Here is a 21,713-nt window from a genome sequence, read left to right as displayed (position 1 = left end):
ATTTTTGCAACTTAGCAGTGTTAATGAAAACACAGGTTTTGGGCAGGTCAGCCCTTTCCTTCTTGTCTCCAGGCTTGTCATGACAGGAGGAGGGGTCTGGGGAGGCTGAGGCATGATCTAGCTATAGATTGTTGCTTCAAAATAAAGCAACTACAATACGCTCAACAGGCACAATCCACTTCATTTAGCAGATATACGGTGCATGCCTCAGGTAGCACAGTACATCTGCTAAAATGTGGATGTAAGGGTGCACCCAAGTGGTGAAGCCAATAAAAAGCCGTCCAGAGCAGCTGGGGCAGGATCTACAGCACTTCTTCCAAGCCTATCAAGAAGCTGGGAGACGGACTGAGGTGGATCTTCCCCTTTTCAAACCTGTCCTTGATGCACCTTGGTCTGGCTCCACAATGGGAATCATGGCTTGCTGGTTCAAATGCCTAGCACCAGATTCCTGCTCTGCAGCTGCGATGGAGCCTTTGAGCTGCCAGCTAAGTAAGCAAGGTAAGTAAAAAAAATAAAAAATAAAAATAGTTATTTCTCTATGCAAGTGTGTATGTGTTTGTGAGTGAGTGAATAGGATTGAGTGTAAGTGTGTGAGAGAGCGTCAATGGCAATGAAAGTTAGTGAGAATCTGAGTTTGAGAGTGTGGACGAATAAGTGTGAATAAGTATGAGTGAATGAAGGAGAGAGTGAGTGAAGGAGACAGTGAGTTAGAATGAGTGAATGATTGGAGGTTCTGAGAGGGAATGGGAGTGGGTCAGGGGTATAGCTATCAATGAGGGTGCAGTTGCACCAGGACCCACAGACAGTCACAGTGTGTAACAGTTAATCTGTATGTTTGTGTATGAGTAAAAGTGAATGGGAGTGAGCATGGCGAGAATGAGAGCTAGAATGAGTGAAGGGGAAGGGAGAAAATGAAAGAGGAACTATTAGTGAGGCAAATTCTGAAAAAAAGTGATCTCCTGGCCAGTATTATGCCCCACCACATTCACAGATCACTAGCCTCCACTGAAAATCCAGTGGGCCACGAACAGACTTGGAGGAGGAGGACCACTGTAGAGACCATGGTCCAATATAATAAATCAGTGGTGTCCAGTCCACACTGAATACTGCACTTCTATGTGTTCCTGCCACCAGCAATGCCTGGTGCAGGATAGCCAGACTGTCCTCGAAGATCATGGGCAGCAGCTGCACATCCAAACCCCACAAGGCATGGCAGTACCAGCCAAAGAGACATGCTGTATTCACCAACAGTTATGCCAAACTGGTGGAAAATAAAATCCTCTTCCCTAAAGTGTACAGCCTCTTGGATTTCCTATACAGTGGGGTAGTAGGGAATGCAACTGGGTTTAACTTTGCTGTTGTGCCCTATATCACCTGGCTCTCAGGAGAGGGATGCTGGGACAAGAAGGCTGGGTCTCCAGGGGCACGGTAATGGCATCAGGCAACCATTCAGTGCACAGGAACATCTGTGTATTTGGCCCAAGCCCCTAGCAGAAAGTCGGTGAAAGCCTCATTAAAGTAGAGCACAGACTCCACAGAGCTTACCCCTTACTTGACCTCGACAGAGGGTAGGTGTAGATCAAGAACGTCCACTGCCCTGCACAGCATAGTAAGAAAAGATGCACCTTCTTCCATGGCAGGGCCCTGAAGAGAAATCAGGCCAGTGTCTGCTAAGGAGTCCAGACCACTGGCCGTATCCAGCTCCTCATATCAGTATTACTCATGGTAGGAGTCGCCCTTCGGGTGCCAATAACACTCTTCATCATCCCTTCCTGCAGGAAAAGATGGGAAGTCTGGTGTGGTTAGGTATGATTCAGGCAGCACCAGTGTAGGCACTTGAGTGGCATTGATGGGGTACATTCTCTGAGTTGGAGAGAACAATAAGTTGCTCTTCAATCTGTGCCTAAGGAGCCCAGAATGTCATCTGGTGGTCTAGAACTAAGTCAGTAGTCAGCACTGTTGTCGGTGTGAGTACAGATCCAGGGATAGATCCAGAATGTCCTCCTGGTGTATGAGGCGATCCCGCGGGCGATAATCCAGCAGGGGCATCTCTCAGCTCCATGGGCCACACATAAAGCAGCCGGAGTCTTTAGACAATGTGGCAAGGATCAGAGAGCTTAACCTTAGGATGAAGCCAAATATCCCATTACTTAGACTTTAAAATATTTATGGAAAAGAGAACAGACAATTTTAAAAAGTGCAGCATCTCAAGTACTAAATTATTCAAGTGGATTTATGACCAAGATACACATTTTCATCTCTAAGGAAAAAACATTTTTTTAAAAACAGGGTTTCTGACTGAATGCACAGCTTTCTGGGAAACAAACTAAGACCAGTGCATGTTTCTCTCATACAAATAATTATTTCTCTGCATTGTAGGAGTGGTAAACCAGTAAAGTTTAGCATTAAAGTGACGGAGGCTAATCTTTATCAATCAGATCACTCATCCACATTCCAGATGGAGCCTGCAGATCACCGCAGAGGAAACACACATGTAATCCATATGTTGTCACTGGTCTTGAATTCCATTCTCAAGGTTTTGGCACATGTGTACTTTCATACCTATGCAGTTGTTTTCCTTTAACGTTTTTGCATTAATGTTGTGGCTCATCCAGCCTTAAGAAATGCACAAATTGTGGGCAGCAAATCTTGTTCATTACCTTCCTCGAGTCAAGCACTGTTGCTGTATAGAGCATATATGATTAACACAAGCATTACATTCACCATTCTAGAAATGGTGCTATTTGATGAAGAATGAGTAAATGTTGCATTGAATTACTTAAGAAGTTAGAAGAAAATAAATATATTTAACTGGAAAGGGATACTAACCTCACTGCTCTGGTTCATTTCTGGCCATGTCTGATTAAGTGAAGGCATAGAAGGTGATTTGCTTGGAGGTGCTTCCACCGGAGAGCTTGAGAATCCTACTTCACTAGCTTGATCTCCAGCTTCTGAAAGAAAAACAAAAACAAAACATGCCATGTGCTGCAACAATTTCTTAGACAGAAATAAACAGCCAGGACAAGTCTTAATTTTGGGGCCCATTCCATCCAACTACAATTGCCTATACAGCATTGAACAATCAGGAGACAGCATTAGACTGCTGAAATAACAAAGGCTATAAGGGCATACTTAAAAAGCTAAGCACAGTGATCCTAATACAAAAAGTTAAATGTGCCATAAAATGGCTTTGTCTTGGGTATATACACAACAAGCTTTCCATATTTTCAAATGGTGCATGTGCATAGCCATATAACTTTATAAAAACCAGTGGTGTACAAAGATGACACATTTAATTTGTACTCACCTTGGAAAGTTTAAAAAATATCAGTGATAAATTCCTTAAAAACCGGCAAAACAAAAAGTTACTTCCCTTCTGTAACTCTCTTTTTGGTGGATACTCTAATTGCAAATTCCTCACCTGTAGAATATTCCTCAAGCACCAGACTTGATTGGTAATTTTTCAAACCAATGGTCCTGTGGGCCACAAGGTGACACTGCGCGGCTCCGCAATTACTTTGATTCGCCGTGCAACCCACTGCACAGAGACTGTGCAGTAACATCAGTGTCTTTCTTTCTTGGCACTTTGTGACCTTGGACGTTGAGCACAAAACAATCACTGGTACCAGTTTGTAGATCTTTCAATTGGGACCTTTTTAATTAGTAAAAGAGTCCACTCCACAGAATAGGAAGGTGAGAGGGCATTGATGAATCTACACTTAGACTGACCACAGCAAGAGCATTAAAGGGTGTTACTGAAGGTAAATAATGCTCGTTTTCCAATGGAATTGTCTAACTGCAGATTCCTCGCCTGTAGAATAGATACCAAAGAAGTACCTTCTGAAAGTGGACGGTCCCGTGGACCTGATTCAGGCCAGAAAGTCTGGCAGGACCCAAACCCAAAACGGATTACCATCTAGCCTGGTTGTCAAGGTCATAATGCTTTGTAAACTTATGCACTGATGCCAAAATCACAGCCCAAACGGGTTCTTCACGTGCCAGTGCAGTGGTAACAGTCTTGGCTCTTAGGAAACAAGCCCTTAGTCCTTTAGAGAGCTGCTTCTTTCCAGTGTGCAGCAGGTCTTAATGCACAGGATTATCCAGTCTGACAGAGTCCTTTCTCATCACTACCTTGCCTTTCTTTGTTTCTGAGAAGCCCACCATTATGGTCCACTGGACGGTCTATAGTGCTATCAATATAAAACCTTAAACCTCTCCTGGGGGTGTGATCAATGGACTCTCCTTTTTTTTTTTTTCAAGGAGTAGTAGTAAGCAAAAACACTGGGAGGATGGTGCATAAGAAAATCCAAGTCGCCTGGTGCCAACCTCTGGCGTCTGGCCACCTGTCTGTTTGCTTGTGGGCAAGAGCAGGGCTTCCCCAAGCGCCCATAAGGGTGTTAGTCAGGGCTTAATTAAAAAAGGGTAAGGGTTGACACCAAACTGGAATTTTACAAGTCTATGTAATTGGCATTATAATCATCTCCATTTTCATTGTCAGGCCGATCACAATTAGACCTAAGAAGGTGATTAAGCCTCTAAGAAAGGCACTGAAAAAGAGTTTTGTCTGAATCGGAATGTACTGGAACCAAGTGCACTGAGAGTGGAGTCAAAGTGTAACCTAGGTCGGAGTCTAAGCAGATTTGGTTTGATGTTGGACACTGCAGTAGACAGAGGCTCAAACTGCAGCCAGTGACATTGGGACAGCATTGGTGGAAAAAAAAAAACATCACAGATATTGGAGCCAGAGTGGAAGTTGGAAGAACCAGAGGCTGGTGCTAGCGGCACGAACAGTGCCAAAGCTAAATTCGCCAGCAATAACCTAACTTAAGGCCTCTGCAGATCCTTGGGGCCTGAAGGAGTGCCACAGTGAACATGAGGAATACCGAAAATATGCAGAATTACTTCCTTGAGTGCCTTGGCATACTTTGGTGTCGCCGATGGCCAGAAGAAACTGGAGAGCAACTGGATCAGTTGTGGGACCAGGAGAAACTGTTCCCAGCTGAACTGGTAGAGTGTTTCACAACTGAGTAACACACACACACACATAATATATATATATATATATATATATATATATATATATATATATATATATATATATATATATATATATATATATCTCCAAAGGTTACAGGGAAGTTATAGTTTTGCTCACATTTTGTAACGTACAAACACACAGAAATTCACCAGTTAGAGTTACCTCAAGTACCTATAACTAGTGCCCTAAGGTAACTACAGGCCTGCGACCTTCACACTGAGCTAAGGGTATTTTTTTTTTATTCTTTTTTTTTGGCCTTCAGGGCTCCCCCACTGATCCTATATATTTTTTTATTTAAATATATATATATATTTTTTAATAAAAAAAAAAGAAGAAGAATTAAACGCCCTTTGCAGGCTATGTGGGACCGCAAGGGAACCCTTACGGCCTCCCCGCGGTCCCTACTTTTTTATATCATTTTATTTTATTTTATTTTTTATAATTAAAAAGCCCTTATGGGCTACCTGGCACTGTGAAAAGGCTTCTCCCGCAGTGCCAAAGCTTCAGCAAGCACGGAGCTGTTTTGCAAGCATCTCCGTGCTGGCTGAAGCATTTCATCTCTGTCCTCTGCACACGTGCTGAGAGGAAACTTCAGATTTTGACAGCGGGCCCTGCTCTAAAGGTCCTGCTGTCAAAACCCAAAATGTTTGCTGCGGCTTGGTTACAGATGCCCCCGCATAATACAATAAAGCCCTGGGAAAGTGGCAGTCCCCATGGCAGCGGTGGGGCTGCAGGCCACCCAGCCCCAAAAAATGAGCCCAAGGGAGGTGGCGGTCACCAGGGCATCAGGAGGGCCACCCCCCCCCCTTTTTTTTTTATATAAAAAAAGCCCCGGGACTTAGCCCACCCGGGGGCGTTAAACTAATGAGGCGCAGGAGACCGCGCTTTGATCTTTTAAATTTTTTTTTTTTGCCGTGGAAGCGGTCCCATTGGGACCCAACCATCAGAGCTAAAGGGTCTAGGTGTTCGTACCGTGGCGCCTTTTGAGTTTTTTTAAACTTTTTTTTTTTTTTTTGGTAATCTGTTCAAGCTGAGTTCCACGATGGCTGACAACACTTCAACAGCTTCTGTTGTTGAAGTGTTATCAGCCATTCAGATCTCACCACAAGATTGTTGGGGGTCGCAAATCCTTCACGTCCCTAGAGATACACATTTGTCTTCCCCTTAATTTCTCAAACACTACTGAACGGAATTCACCAAAACAAGGAAAGCACTCTTTCGGGACCAGGACCTACCACCCAACCAAATTTGGTGCAATTCCGTCAAGTAGTTTTTGCACTATGACTGTTCAAAATTCCTATGGAAAAATAAATGGGGCAAATTTGTTTTTGGACCCTTCTTTTTTCTTGCCCCCGCCCCCTGAAAACAGATCGCCCAAAAACTTTCCAGGCAGCAGCTGACGAAACTGGCAAATGTTTGGGGAAAGTTTCATGAAGATTCTCCAAGCGGCGCCAAAGATATTGCCAAGTAAAAAAAACTCTTTTTATATAGAAACTAAGTTGTAAATATAACTGGCACTATATATATATATATATATATATATATATATATGGAAAATGTCACTTACCCAGTGTACATCTGTTCGTGGCATTAGTCGCTGCAGATTCACATGCTGTGCACAGTCCGCCATCTGGTGTTGGGCTCGGAGTGTTACAAGTTGTTTTTCTTCGAAGAAGTCTTTTCGAGTCACGAGACCGAGGGACTCCTCCCATTTCGAGTCCATTGCGCATGGGCGTCGACTCCATCTTAGATTGTTTTGCCCGCAGAGGGTGAGGTAGGAGTTGTGTATGCTAGTAATAGTGCCCATGCAATGGAGTGAATGCGTATGTACATAATAAAGTTTTAAGTAATATATTTACAAATGTACAAATGTTTAAGATCTACTTCTAAACGGCTACAGGCTCCCGGGGAGGCGGGTGGGCGCATGTGAATCTGCAGCGACTAATGCCACGAACAGACGTACACTGGGTAAGTGACATTTTCCGTTCGATGGCATGTGTAGCTGCAGATACACATGCTGTGCATAGACTAGTAAGCAGTTATCTCCCCAAAAGCGGTGGTTCAGCCGGTAGGAGTTGAAGTAGTTTGAAATAATGTTCTTAATACAGCTTGACCTACTGTTGCTTGTTGTGCAGTTAGCACATCTACACAGTAGTGCTTGGTAAATGTATGAGGCGTAGACCATGTTGCTGCCTTACATATTTCGTTCATTGGAATATTTCCTAGAAAGGCCATGGTAGCACCTTTCTTTCTGGTTGAGTGTGCCTTTGGTGTAATAGGCAGTTCTCTTTTAGCTTTAAGATAGCAGGTTTGAATGCACCTAACTATCCATCTAGCGATGCCTTGTTTTGAAATTGGATTTCCTGTATGAGGTTTTTGAAAGGCGACAAATAATTGTTTTGTCTTTCGAATTAGTTTTGTTCTGTCAATGTAGTAGTACATTAGTGCTCTTTTGATGTCTAATGTATGTAGTGCTCTTTCGGCTACAGAATCTGGCTGTGGAAAGAACACTGGTAATTCTACCGTTTGATTTAGGTGGAACGGTGAAATTACTTTTGGTAAAAATGTAGGATTGGTCCATAGAACAACTCTATTTTTGTGTATTTGAATAAATGGTTCTTGAATGGTAAATGCTTGAATCTCACTCACTCTTCTTAGAGATGTGATGGCAATTAAAAATGCAACTTTCCACGTTAAGTATTGCATTTCACAAGAGTGCATGGGCTCAAAAGGTGGACCCATGAGTCGTGTTAGGACAATGTTGAGGTTCCATGAAGGAACTGGTGGTGTTCTTGGTGGTATAATTCTCTTTAGGCCTTCCATAAACGCCTTTATGACTGGTATCCTAAACAATGAAATTGAGTGCGTAATTTGTAGGTAAGCAGAAATTGCCGTAAGATGTATTTTAATGGAAGAGAAAGCTAGGTTAGATTTTTGCAAATGTAGTAAGTATCCTACTATTTCTTTTGCAGATGCGTGTAAAGGTTGAATTTGATTATTATGGCAGTAATAAACAAATCTTTTCCACTTATTTGCATAGCAGTGTCTAGTGGTAGGTTTTCTAGCTTGTTTTATGACCTCCATACATTCCTGTGTGAGGTCATAGGGCCCGAATTCTAGGATTTCAGGAGCCAAATTGCTAGATTTAACGATGCTGGATTTGGATGTCGGATTTGGATGTCGGATCTGTTGTTTGTGTTGTGTTAACAGATCTGGTCTGTTGGGTAGTTTGACATGAGGTACTACTGAAAGGTCTAGTAGTGTTGTGTACCAAGGTTGCCTTGCCCATGTTGGTGCTATTAGTATGAGTTTGAGTTTGTTTTGACTCAACCTGTTTACTAGATATGGAAGGAGAGGGAGAGGGGGAGGGGGAAAAACGTACGCAAATATCCCTGACCAGTTGATCCATAGAGCATTGCCTTGGGATTGATCTTGTGGGTACCTGGATGCGAAGTTTTGGCATTTTGAGTTTTCTTTTGTTGCAAATAGATCTATTTGGGGTGTTCCCCAAATTTGAAAGTAATTGTTTAGTATTTGGGGGTGAATTTCCCATTCGTGGGTTTGTTGGTGATCTCGAGAGAGATTGTCTGCCAACTGGTTCTGAATCCCTGGAATAAATTGTGCTATTAGGCGAATGTGGTTGTGAATCGCCCAATGCCATATTTTTTGTGTTAGGAGGCACAACTGTGTCAAGTGTGTCCCTCCTTGTTTGTTTAGATAATACATTGTTGTCATGTTGTCTGTTTTGACAAGAATGTATTTTTGGGTTATTATGGGTTGAAATGCTTTCAGCGCTAGAAATACTGCTAACAGTTCTAAGTGATTTATGTGAAACTGCCTCTGATGTATGTCCCATTGTCCTTGGATGCTGTGTTGATTGAGGTGTGCTCCCCACCCTGTCATGGAAGCATCTGTCGTTATGACGTATTGTGGCACTGGGTCTTGGAAAGGCCGCCCTCTGTTTAAATTTGTACTGTTCCACCATAGAAGCGAGATGTATGTTTGGCGGTCTATCAACACCAGATCTAGAAGTTGACCCTGTGCTTGTGACCATTGTGATGCTAGGCACTGTTGTAAGGGCCGCATGTGCAATCTTGCGTTTGGGACAATGGCTATGCATGAAGACATCATGCCTAGGAGTTTCATTACCATTTTGACTTGTATCTTTTGTGTTGGATACATGGCCTGTATTACCTTGTGAAATGTTTGAACCCTTTGTGGACTTGGAGTGGCAATCCCTTTTGCTGTGTTGATTGTCGCTCCTAAGTATTGCTGTGTTTGACACGGCAAAAGGTGTGACTTTGCGTAGTTGATCGAGAAACCTAGCCTGTGAAGGGTTTGTATGACGTAGTTTGTGTGCTGTGAACATTGTCCTAGCGTGTTGATTTTGATTAACCAGTCGTCTAAGTACGGGAACACATGTATTTGCTGCCTTCTGATATGTGCAGCTACTACCGCCAGGCATTTTGTAAAAACTCTTGGCGCAGTTGTTATTCCGAATGGCAACACTTTGAATTGGTAATGTATTCCTTGGAATACGAACCTTAGGTATTTCCTGTGTGAAGACTGTATTGGTATATGGAAATACGCATCTTTTAGATCTAATGTTGTCATGTAGTCTTGCTGTTTGAGCAGTGGGATTATGTCTTGTAACGTGACCATGTGAAAGTGGTCTGGTTTGATGTAAGTATTTAGTGTTCTGAGATCTAGTATTGGTCTCCGAGTTTTGTCCTTTTTGGGTATTAGAAAGTACAGTGAGTAAACTCCTGTGTTTTTCTGTTGAATTGGAACTAATTCTATTGCGTCCTTTTGTAGCAATGCTTGAACTTCTATTCCTAGAAGATCTATATGTTGTTTTGACATATTGTGTGTTTTCGGTGGGACGTTTGGAGGGAATTGGCGAAATTCTATGCAAGAACCATGCTGGATAATTGCTAAGACCCAAGTGTCTGTTGTTATTTCCTCCCAAAGTTTGTAAAATTGGCTTAGTCTTCCCCCCACAGGTGTTATGTGATGGGGGTGTGTGACTTGTGAGTCACTGCTTATTTTGAGGGGTTTTGGGGCCTTGGAATTTTCCTCTATTTTTTGGGAATTGGCCCCCTCTAAATTGCCCCCGAAAACCTCCCCTTTGATATTGACCCTGGTAGGTAGGCCTTGTTTGTGAGGTTGTGGTTTCTGTGGGTTGACCTCGAAACCCTCCCCTAAAAGGTGTTTTCCGAAATGTGCCTCTGCTCTGCGGGGAGTAGAGTGCGCCCATGGCTTTGGCTGCATCAGTGTCCTTTTTGAGTTTTTCGATGGCAGTGTCTACCTCCGGCCCAAACAATTGCTGTTCATTAAACGGCATATTGAGCACAGCCTGCTGGATTTCTGGTTTGAACCCAGAAGTGCGCAGCCATGCGTGCCTAAGTATTGTGACTGCAGTGTTTATTGTCCTTGCAGCTGTATCTGCTGCATCCATGGAAGACCGTATCTGATTATTTGAGATACTTTGTCCCTCTTCCACCACCTGTTGCGCTCTTTTTTGGAACTCCTTGGGTAAGTGTTCGATGAAATGTTGCATTTCATCCCAGTGAGCCCTGTCGTATCTTGCCAAAAGTGCTTGTGAATTGGCAATACGCCACTGATTTGCTGCTTGTGCTGCAACCCTTTTTCCCGCAGCATCAAATTTGCGGCTCTCCTTGTCTGGAGGTGGTGCGTCGCCTGAGGTATGAGAGTTGGTTCTCTTACGAGCTGCCCCCACAACTACTGAGTCTGGTGTTAGTTGTGTTGTAATATATATTGGATCTGAGGGCAGTGGCATATATTTTTTCTCCACCCTTGGAGTTATGGCTCTGCCTTTAACTGGATCCTGAAAAATTTGTTTTGAATGTCTTAGCATTCCTGGGAGCATGGGAAGGCATTGATACTGGCTATGGGTGGAGGATAGGGTGTTAAAGAGAAAGTCATCCTCAATTGGTTCCGAATGTAAGGAGACATTGTGAAACTCAGCTGCCCTTGCGACCACCTGTGTATAGGATGTACTGTCCTCAGGTGGTGACGGTTTTGTAGGATAAGAGTCTGGGCTATTGTCAGACACTGGAGCATCGTAGAGGTCCCATGCATCGGGATCATCCTGACTCATTGTGGTATGAGCTTGTAGTGAATCCTAGTTTGTTTTAACGGGTTAACAGGAGTTAGCTTAGCCGTAGGCTTGTAAACTCGTGCCCCCGTCACCCAGTGACTTTTAACCTACTTAGCTTGCTCTGGCTTAGTCCATTTAATTATTTATTTCTTTTAAAATGGCGGCCTTGTTTATAGTTAGGCCACTTGTTATGGGTTCTATTATCAGTGTCACTGCGCCAAGGCGTCAAGATCAAGCACGAAAGACAAACATACAGTAGGCATTCACACTTAGGGATTTTCCCTCTCTATACTTTCGAGGGATTGTTGATATTAATTGCCGTCCCAAGCATGCCTGTTATCTATTGTTATGAATAACACTTATGACAGGGGACCTTGTAGATCTGTATAAATACAACACACTTTTAGACAGATAATCAGAGGGATTCCGACCAGAGGGCATCGCCACCATCGCTGATACCGATGCTGCAGTCATCTTGACACTGATCCAGTCTTGTGTCCCTGCGGAGTCTGAGATAGATACCTCATTCCAACGTAACGAGGGTTGGGGGCTCCTCTCATGGACACGGTTTTGGCAGATTAGGTTTAACGAACCCAGCTCTTCCTTTTTAGGTAGGAGGTTAGACCTACTCTCCTTAGGGTATTAGGGCTTATTCCATCTTTTACATATACATATATTTTTATCTTATATTGCATAATGGTGGGGGTCTTTATAACAATGACTCTCCTCTTTACAATACTGTTGCTTGGTATATTCATTATCCTAATCATTGCAGTTCATGCAACTTATCACAAATTGCAGTTATGTTGAATAAAAACTATTATAACTTTACTGCATCTGTGTTATTGCCTTTGTTTGTATGAGACATTATAGATCTGTGAGAAAAGGGTAATTTCCGTTTAACCACGACAACCCTGAGATATTGTATTTTGAGTCCATGCGTAAGCGACTGCTACAAATCACCTTTTACTATTATGTTTTCGGTGAGGTACTGCTAGTAAGCCGGTAAGGTTTGGACAACAGTTACAAATAGTTGTAGGAAGAGACTTAGTCACCTACGAACGAAAGTACTGTAATCCTGAGACCAGCAGTCTTGCTCAGAGCAAGAGTCCGAACTACGACTTTTTTCTCCACCCTTGGAGTTATGGCTCTGCCTTTAACTGGATCCTGAAAAATTTGTTTTGAATGTCTTAGCATTCCTGGGAGCATGGGAAGGCATTGATACTGGCTATGGGTGGAGGATAGGGTGTTAAAGAGAAAGTCATCCTCAATTGGTTCCGAATGTAAGGAGACATTGTGAAACTCAGCTGCCCTTGCGACCACCTGTGTATAGGATGTACTGTCCTCAGGTGGTGACGGTTTTGTAGGATAAGAGTCTGGGCTATTGTCAGACACTGGAGCATCGTAGAGGTCCCATGCATCGGGATCATCCTGACTCATTGTGGTATGAGCTGGTGAGTGCATCAGTGGTGGAGTGGTTGCTGGTGATGCATGTATTGATGGTGGTGGAGACGGTGGTGGGGTTGTTTTCCTTGCCACCTTTGCATGTGGTTGCTTGTCCTTTTGTTGAAAGGCAAGTTTCCTTTTTATTTTGATTGGGGGAAGAGTGGTTATCTTCCATGTGTCCTCATGAATATGAAGCCTTCTTTGTGTGTAGTCAGGCTCTACAGCTTGAAGCTCCTCTCCAAATCTGTGTAATTGGGAGGTTAATCCATGTTCCTCTGTATAGGAACTAGTTCTCGGCTCCGAGGCTGGCTGTTTCGGAACCTAAACCTTTTCGGAAGTCTTTTTAGGCTCCGAAGAAACCTTCTTTGTTTTCGGCGTGGTGTCTCGGTGCCGAAATTCTTCGGTGCCGCTGTGTCTGTGCCGAAGTTTCTCGGAGCCGCTGTCTCGGCTCCGAGGTTGCTGTGTGGCGGTATCTCGACCGGAGTCGGATGACTTCGACACCAGCATGCCCTTTTTCGGTGCCTTGGATGGGTCACCTAGTTTTCGGGTTAAGCCATGGCCTGTTGGCGGTGGCGTCCCCTGGCCTTTTGTAGACTTCTCGTGAGTCTTGCTTTTCGACGTCTTACTCACGGTTTGGTGTGTTTCTTCGGCGTCGAGTTCTTCAGAATCCGACTCGCGGATGGAGAAAGCTTCTTCTTCCTCCTCGAAGCGTTCTTGACCTGTCGGCGTGGCGCCATTTGCAGTCTCCTGGCTCTTCGGTCTCTCAGCGTCTTCCTCGACCGAAATGCTCGACAGGCTTCACAAGTATCCTCCTTGTGCTCGGGGGACAAGCACAAGTTACAGACCAGATGGTGATCCGTATACGGATACTTGTGATGGCATTTTGGGCAGAAGCGGAATGGGGTCCGTTCCATGAGCCTTGAAGTCGCACGTGGCCAGGCCGACCAGGCACCAACGGGGGATCGAAAAAAACCCAAAGGGCCACCGGAGCTCTTCAGAATTCGGTGTTGATTTGTTCTAACTAACCCGATACCGAACGCAAACAATACCGACGTTTTTTTCCGAGATTCTAAGTAACTTTCCGACCCGAAACACGGAGCGAAAAGGAACACGTCCGAACCCGATGGCGGAAAAAAACCAATCTAAGATGGAGTCGACGCCCATGCGCAATGGACTCGAAATGGGAGGAGTCCCTCGGTCTCGTGACTCGAAAAGACTTCTTCGAAGAAAAACAACTTGTAACACTCCGAGCCCAACACCAGATGGCGGACTGTGCACAGCATGTGTATCTGCAGCTACACATGCCATCGAACATATATATATATATATATATATATATATATATATATATATATATATATATATATATATATAAAGTAACAATGCAGTAAATAATATATTTGCAAATCAACGGCCACAGTTCTCTTAAAAAAAATAAAAAAAATACTAAAAAACATTAAATAACCCAAAATACGTGATCTTCCATGCAAATATAGTGACAGCCTACTTAACACAGACAACATGACCATCACAACTGCCAGAAATGTATCAATTTCATCCATTAGTGCAACCCACACCACACTTCTCACACTGTAGGAAACTGGCACAGCTTAAGCACTGTTTCTGTGTCACTTATGGCTGCAGGAGGTAAATATACTGGTTATGAATCTAAAATGCAAGTTCAGCTCTATGGCCAACAACAAAGGACTCAACCACGCAATAGGAGTCTACGAAGGCCATGGTTAATCAAGAGATGTCCGAATCCACTGAACTTGTATGTCCAGGAAATTCATTCTAGAAGCTATCTGCCATATGGAGGGTCATTATTACCTAAAGAATTTAACTTTTTACCGCAAAGGGCAATACAATGCAAAAAGGTGTGCTTGGGCACAGTTTTACCCTCTTGGCTCCACTGAAATCCACAAAGCTTATCATCCTTTCTGGATCCTCCATGTTATAAGGCACTGCACCTCAGAGGTCCAAACTATGAAGCCACTCCTCTTTGGTGGGAGAAGGAGGAGGAGGGGGGCAGCAGGAAGTCATTGTGTTTAAGACAATAATTTTCACAGTCACATGCCAAACCAATGACTTCAAAGAGAAGTGTATAGCACAAAATGGAGGATAATTTCCTATTCTGGAAATGCACACATGACTACCCCAATCTGAAAACATTAATTTTCTTCCATTTAGGATGATGTTTCTGCTGTGGTCCTCCAAGGACAGATAAATTAGAACATCCTCTCATATTGAGGGTGCTTGCAAGATGTACTGGTAGAGGGAAAATGTCTTGTTGCTGTGCCCATCACATTCAAGTTGCCTTCTGACACAGGGACCATGACCCCACTGTGAATGAGTATTACCTGTAGAGTTGCCAAAGAGTTTTTATTCCTTGTTGGGCTATGTGTACCTTTAATATGTTAGTATAATTGGTCATTCAAATATGTCGTTGGAATTGCGATTGAAGGAGTTTCAATGTTCCACTTGAGTGTTCACTTCACCCTTTTCCTGCCAGCATGAATGTTAGACTGATAAAGATATTTTTATATTTACTGTTACTTGTAAAGCAGGACCACTTTAGTGTTCTTTCAGATGTCCCTTTAGTTTTTCAAAATAAATTAGGTTGCACCTACAGGGACCTCTGTGTTGGGAGTATGCGTTCACAAGCATGCACTGGATGCTGCGATGCACAAATATTTACACTGACAAAGAGTTTTGCTTCTTAATACAAAATGACTAAAGCACGTTTTTTGAAGTCCCATCTTGTTTTTCAAAATAAACTAGAACGCTTTCTCTGGAACCTCCATATTAAGCGCACTCATGATCACAATGGTGCATGCTTGAGACTGCGACCCGTCCTCTTATCTTCTCTCTCTCCTACCTGCTCGCATTTCAGCATGGCTGCAGAAGGAGAGGAAGATACTTTGTATCCAGAGAGGGTAAAACGAGCGTTGTTGCTATCGCAGTCGTCCTGCAACTGGACTACAATGCTGCTCTAGGGTTGTATTTTAAAGACTTTTCCTTCCTTTTTTTCCAACCCATTTGTTCATTTGAAGGGCTCTATTTTCACAGTGCAGATTAATTCTGCTTGTTTGGGTGAGTACTTCATCCTATCTTTTCCCTTGAGTGGTTTGGTCCCTGATTTTAAATTATGGTCTTCTAATAATAGGCAATTGTTTCCCTGCAGTCTAATCACCATTGTGTTTAAAGGATAACGTATTCCTGTTTTGCTGCACCCATGGATATTTTCTTACCAATGGGTGAGCAATCTCTAAATATAGGTTTATTCTTTTACTCACATGGTCAGTAGTATCCAACTAGTGGTCCCCTCTATTTTTCGGAGCATTGAGGACTTTCACGCATCAGACGAGCAGCATCAACCATCATGTCCATACAAAACTTCTGCCCAACTTTGGGACGTCACTTTGTACTACTGTAGGGGAGTCCTTTTGACTAGAAATAATTCTGTAGATTTCTTTGCAAACACATAATACACTTTTAACTACGCCTATCCTTACACAGGTTGCTCTGCACTTTGTCCTGATCAAGACCCCTACCAAAAGGTTCTGAATGTGGGTCGAAATTTAGATTATAACATGTTCCTTCAAGAGTGGATTAACTGACTAATACATTATATTAGCATTAAATAGGTTAACAGTATATTGGACAGGCTAGATGCAGTTGCCGGTGTGCACTGCAATTCGTATTTCATTATTTTATTTGTAAATGTATTTGTCACTTTCTGCACAAGCACTTTTTTCTATCACTTTTTGCACAAGGAGTAACCTTTGTATTTCCAGAAACGTCTATCTTGAATATATGTGATATTATGCAAATTTCTGGTCTCTGGCGGTGTTGTTGCCGTCATCCTCTTGTGACACCTTAGAGGGTCACTAGGTAATTTCCAGTATGTTTGTGTGAATTTGTTTCCTGTTTTGTAAAATATTGTGCCATATCTTGTTGTGGCTATATTGTTGCATGTATCATATTGTACCCAGGTCCTGCAATGTTCTTGGTTACTCTATTATATTGTAAAGGCAATGGGATTAGGATGCTGTTGAGGCTCATGTTGTCTGGGACAAAAGGAAGATCCTCTGGCAGTAGTCTCTGGTCGCAGGCTGGAGCTGCAGGCCAAAGCAGCAAGCGGTGGCCTTGCTAGCTTTAAAGCATTCTAAGGCTGAGTCAGACGCATCACCAAAAAGGCACACCCAAACAGAGGGGAAAGTCCACAAAATAGGCATGGACAGCAGCTGAGAAGATGGAAGTGCAGAGCCAAGCATGCCTATGAATTGTGATAGAAGTGAAAATGGCCGTGCCACAGAATTTTCAAGTGAAGTGTCAAGCCCAGATTTGACGATATGGAGGAAGGCCTGAGGATCATCTAAAAGAAGCTCCTGGAAATGGTCTTTCATATCGACTCGAGCATGTGGCAGTGTCTTTTGGACCCCGTCCCACAAGCAATGATTTTACCTTTACCTGGATAAAAGGTAGATGGCACTAAGTGACTTCAAGGCCATAATCAGACTCCCCGCAGAAAAGGATGTTTTGCCCTGATCCGCAAGTTGCTTTGAATTTCTATCAGAGGGAGCAGTTGGGAAGGCCCTTCCATATTGAGCGCTCAAACAGGAAGCTGTAGGACGAGGCTCTTCAGTGATGGGTGAGCCTAAAGTAATGTTGGGTCACCACATGTTGAGCGATAGAGATGGTCTATGTGCCGGTTGACTGCTGGAGTGAAAGGGTGCTTCTCCAATACCTCTAAACAGTCTCTAAAAGAGCCTCTTTAAAAGGGGAAGGGGTTCAGAAACTGAAGCAAAAGGTTTGCAGTTAGAACATTGGTCTTAGTTTCCATGGTGAGCAGTTGAAGAGCTCAGACTTTGGCTGCTTTTAGCCTTACTTTATGTAGAGAGACTACCTAAAGCATTGGTGACAAGTAGGAAAGGCCACAGGTAACTCTGGATAAGTGTCTATGCCACAGGCAGAGCACAGTCCTTGAAGTGCCAGAGGATCTTGATCAGGGCTCCAGAGGGGTTAAAATAAATAGGTTCTGAGTACGTTTCAGGTACGTAATGAAGAAGGTTTCTGTATTCTTCCTCCCCTAAAAGACATTGGGCCTTCCTACAAGACCTGTTTTCAGAGGCAGTGTTGGGCTGCGGCACAGAAAGCGGCTGTGGCACCATCCTCCCTCACTGCATCTAAGCGTATGCAAGTCACCCCCAGAGCAGACGTTACAACCCTAGGGCAGGGTTCATTATACTTTATGTGTGGATATATCTACATGAGTAGATATGCCCTTGCAAGGTCTAGTTCGATTACTAGGATGCTGCAAGTGAACAGGGAATCCTTCTTAAGGTATGTACTAGAGACTTGTCATTACGAGTTACATAATGGCTTCACTGAAACTTATGGCATTTAGTATCAAACACCTCATCTTAATAAATCCAGACTGATGTCACTCTTGGATTAATTCTGGTGTGCACCCAGAGGGCACCTTAGCGGTGCCCACCCCGGAAACCTACTTGTCCTCAGTGTGTTGGCTGACTGGTCTCGACCAGCCTGTCACCACAGACAAGTTTCTGACCCCTGGAGGTGTGAGCCAGCGCTCTCAGAGGCCTGAAACAAACCCTGCTTTGGAAGAAGGTAATCACAGCTGCTCCAGCAGGATGGCTCATCACTTAGCAAATCAGGGCCAGAGGCTTCACAGCCCCTGCTGCCCTTGATATGTCACCTCTGATTCCTCCAGACCTGGGAGATGCCACCCCCATCCTGAGGCCCATTTGGCACCAGGACAGGCAGGAAATGAGTTATTCAGTTGACATGTTTCACCTTTAGGCTAGTCACACCCCTAAGGTTGGGTTACCTGTAGTGGACAATTGAGAAAGGGTTCCACCATCTTAATTTTGGTGGAACGAGGAATTCTAGGACAGGGTTAAGCCCACTCCCCACAGGAAGTGGTCATACAGGGGGTGTAGTCAACCGAGGGTAAGTAGTCCAGTGGCTACTACTCTACACTCCGTTAAAGCCCCTAAATTGAATATTTAGGTGACCCCCCTGACACCAGAAGCTCATATTTGTATGACTAAAGAAAGAAAAGGACAGGCAAGTGGACCAGAAGCAAGAACTGTGCACTGTAGGTGGACTGTGGAGCAAAACCCTGTGCCTACTTTGACCTGGCCTGACAGTTGCGACACACTGCAGGTGTGGGGACTCCAAAAGCCTCAGAGGATCCCAAGCACTTAGCCAAGCCATCAGCATCTCCCTTGATGTGGAGGAGCACTTCTCTGCAGTCATCAACTGCAACATATGGCTCACCGTTCTGCTGACCACTGGGTCTACTGACACAGCAGCTGCCCAGGAGGAGGTCATCATACTCCAGGATGCCAGATTACCCCCCACCAAGTGTGAAGACACAAGGGCCCACCAGAGCCATGCTGCACAGATAACAGGGGTACCCGACCCCTTGCCGCAACCAAAGCTTCTTTGTACTCCAATCTGGACTCCAATGCAATTACCGAGAACCAGCTGTCGAGGGACGTCTGCAACGCAGAGGACATCACTGAAAGTGACCCAGCAACCATGTTCTAACCCTCTTTTGCAGGTCCTTCCAAGAACTGTGGGCGCCTTGACACAGGAGTACCAACAATAAAGATCCGCTGCACCTAAGCTCTACAGCCCGGGTCGACGACATCCAACGGTGTCCCCTTGCTCCAAGGACCCCCACTGACAAAGCTCCCCATGGGGAGCTACAGGATTTCTCCCAAAGTCACCCTTGCAGTCTTTTTCTAGGTGGCTCCCCTAGTCGCCGACCGTGCAATGCGCAAGGCACCTGACTCCACCAGAACCACTGCACCCGGAGTCCCCAGGGCAGGTAAAACTGTACTGTTGGTATTTTAAGTGACTGCGCTCCCCTAGCACCCTACAATCTACAGAAGACCTCCAGAGAACTGCCTGCAAGGACCCCCTTGTAGTAAAAGTACTTTCAAGTCTTTACAGAGTAAAGGCACATTTGATTAAATGTGTTACTTACTTGCTGAATTGATACAACTGCAACAGTATTTATCTACTTTGATGTTTTTCGGTGGTTAAAACATATAAAAAAGTAACAATATTTTTCTAAACACTGGTCTCGAGCTTCTTCTTGAGTGTGTCTCATTTATTGACTCGGCATGTTTAACAGATACTTAGCACTACCCTCTGATAAGCCTAACTGCTCGCCCACACTACCACAAAAGAGCTTTTGGGGTGATTACTTAACTGCAGTAAATCAACAGGGGACACCTGTACTATCTGCATAGTGTAACCCTACATTCGGTACACTCCATAGGTAGTCAGCTTCCTACAGTCAAGAACCCAGGAAAGGCAGACACCATAATCTCGGGCAGTGGAAGCACCGGTGCCAAAGGCTCTGGGAAGGATAAGGGTCACTCTGAATCCCGGTCCAATAGTGGAGCATGGCTGGCCAAAGTAGGAGGCACTAGTATCAAGTCAACTAACTAGCTCTGAGGAGAAGGTCACGTGGGTGACAAAGAGCAACAGGGAGACTAACCTTTTGGATGCCTCTTAGATTTTCTATGCTTCTTTTTCTTGTTCGTGAGGAGGAGGATAGAGACATGGAGCGGTGTCTCAAACCTTTGTGGCGTCAATCGCCCTCTCTGGGCCTGGCCACAGAGATTGGCTTACCTCTATTTTATTGCCTTAAGGTGCATGATGAGGCAGGAAGAGAAAGCCCTGGAGTCTTGGTCTAAAAACAGGCACCAAAGATAAACTGGGTGGGGGTCTGAAATGGATATCTGTCCCTCACAATGTCTGCAGCCTTTGAGCCCTAATTTCTTGGGAGGGGTTATGGTTTTGCATGATTAGAATTTTCCTTGAAGATAAACTCCTTAAAGCTAGAAGCACCAGATTCATGTTGAATGCACACAAAAAAACAACTTATGATGTTTTACTGAGATGTGTGTGTAATGGCCTCAGTGACGTCACTTCCAGAATCAACCAAGACCGGCACTCCCTGCCCAGCGACTTGAGAGCTTTGAAGTTTTCCAGATCTAGCCTGGTGCCATGGGTTGTTCTACAGTTGAGTAATCTGCAGGCAGAATAATCGATCAGAAAGGGAAGATCCTATACTTTGCAGATTAGCTGGAAGGTCCAGTGTTCCACTCTGCTCACTTCCCAGTTGAAAAAAAACTAGGAAACTTTCCTTCACTTGAAAATGATGGGTTTCAAACACGTTTTGAGTCATCAGAGCAAGCGGAAGTTGGTGGTGACTGAAGATGTTGCCGTAGGTGATGGTGTCTTCTAGATCTACCCCTGCCATGAAATAGACAGTTCATCTACTGGGCATCAGAATCATCTCCAGAGTTTGACGCTGCTGGGACTGCAGTATTGGAGTGTCACTGAAACTTCCTGTGCTGGGACATGGTCTGGCCGTGCACAGAGATATCTCCTTGAACAATCCACTCCATGCGCCAGATATGTGAAGGAGACAGGGCATTAAAGGCCGAAGGGGCAACAGCAAACTTCACCCCCACAAACTCAGAGGAGTCCTGATCCCCCAACCCACAAAACACCCCTACAGAGCCTACTGAATTGCTCAGAGCGGCATCCCGTACAGGCCACCCTGCCTCTTTCCTGTTCCTGAATCAGCATCTGCATGACACCGATGGCAGCACTACACGTCCTGGGGGCTGTTCGGGGAGGACCCCCCCATTTGTTTTGGTGGAGTGAACTCTGAATCAAGGCACAATTCCGGCCTCTCCCCCTTCGAACTGGCTCATATATGGGGTGACCGACCGCCTGCTCTAGGCCCACAGGAGTCAGCCCACTGTTGCACTGCATACTGGATGACTCGTCAGGATTGTCCGGCGGCGTGGCCCCAAGCCACACAACGTTAAAGCAGCCCGTTCAGCCTGCTGCCATCCTGATACATGATCGTACAGATCGGCCCACAGTCACATCATGCAGTGCTTGGCCTGCTCTGTGATAGTGACACGGACTCCAGTCAGACATCGCCACATGTCTGTCCAGTCTGCCGCAACCACACACTGCACGACCCAGTGCATATTCTGGGTGAAGGCCCCCCACCCCCACACACATTTGTGCTGGGAGGCAGCATAG

The 21,713-nt window shown here is 44.5% G+C and overlaps 1 protein-coding gene across 6 annotated transcripts in view; it reads right to left on the bottom strand.

Moving 5' to 3' along the window:
• REPS1 (RALBP1 associated Eps domain containing 1) overlaps positions 1–21,713 on the bottom strand; it is a 748,137-nt gene that overhangs the window by 364,586 nt on the left and 361,838 nt on the right. For all 6 annotated transcript variants that reach the window (XM_069234311.1, XM_069234314.1, XM_069234310.1 and 3 more), the window contains exon 9: positions 2,830–2,951. In XM_069234311.1, the coding sequence (XP_069090412.1) occupies positions 2,830–2,951 (122 nt within the window). The remainder of the gene's footprint in view (positions 1–2,829; positions 2,952–21,713) is intronic.

Source organism: Pleurodeles waltl, chromosome 5 (genome assembly GCF_031143425.1).
Source record: "Pleurodeles waltl isolate 20211129_DDA chromosome 5, aPleWal1.hap1.20221129, whole genome shotgun sequence".
NCBI classification, from domain to species: domain Eukaryota; kingdom Metazoa; phylum Chordata; class Amphibia; order Caudata; family Salamandridae; genus Pleurodeles; species Pleurodeles waltl.
The sequence above is the reverse complement of the archived record's forward strand: the minus strand, read 5'-3'. Positions and strand labels throughout refer to the sequence as shown.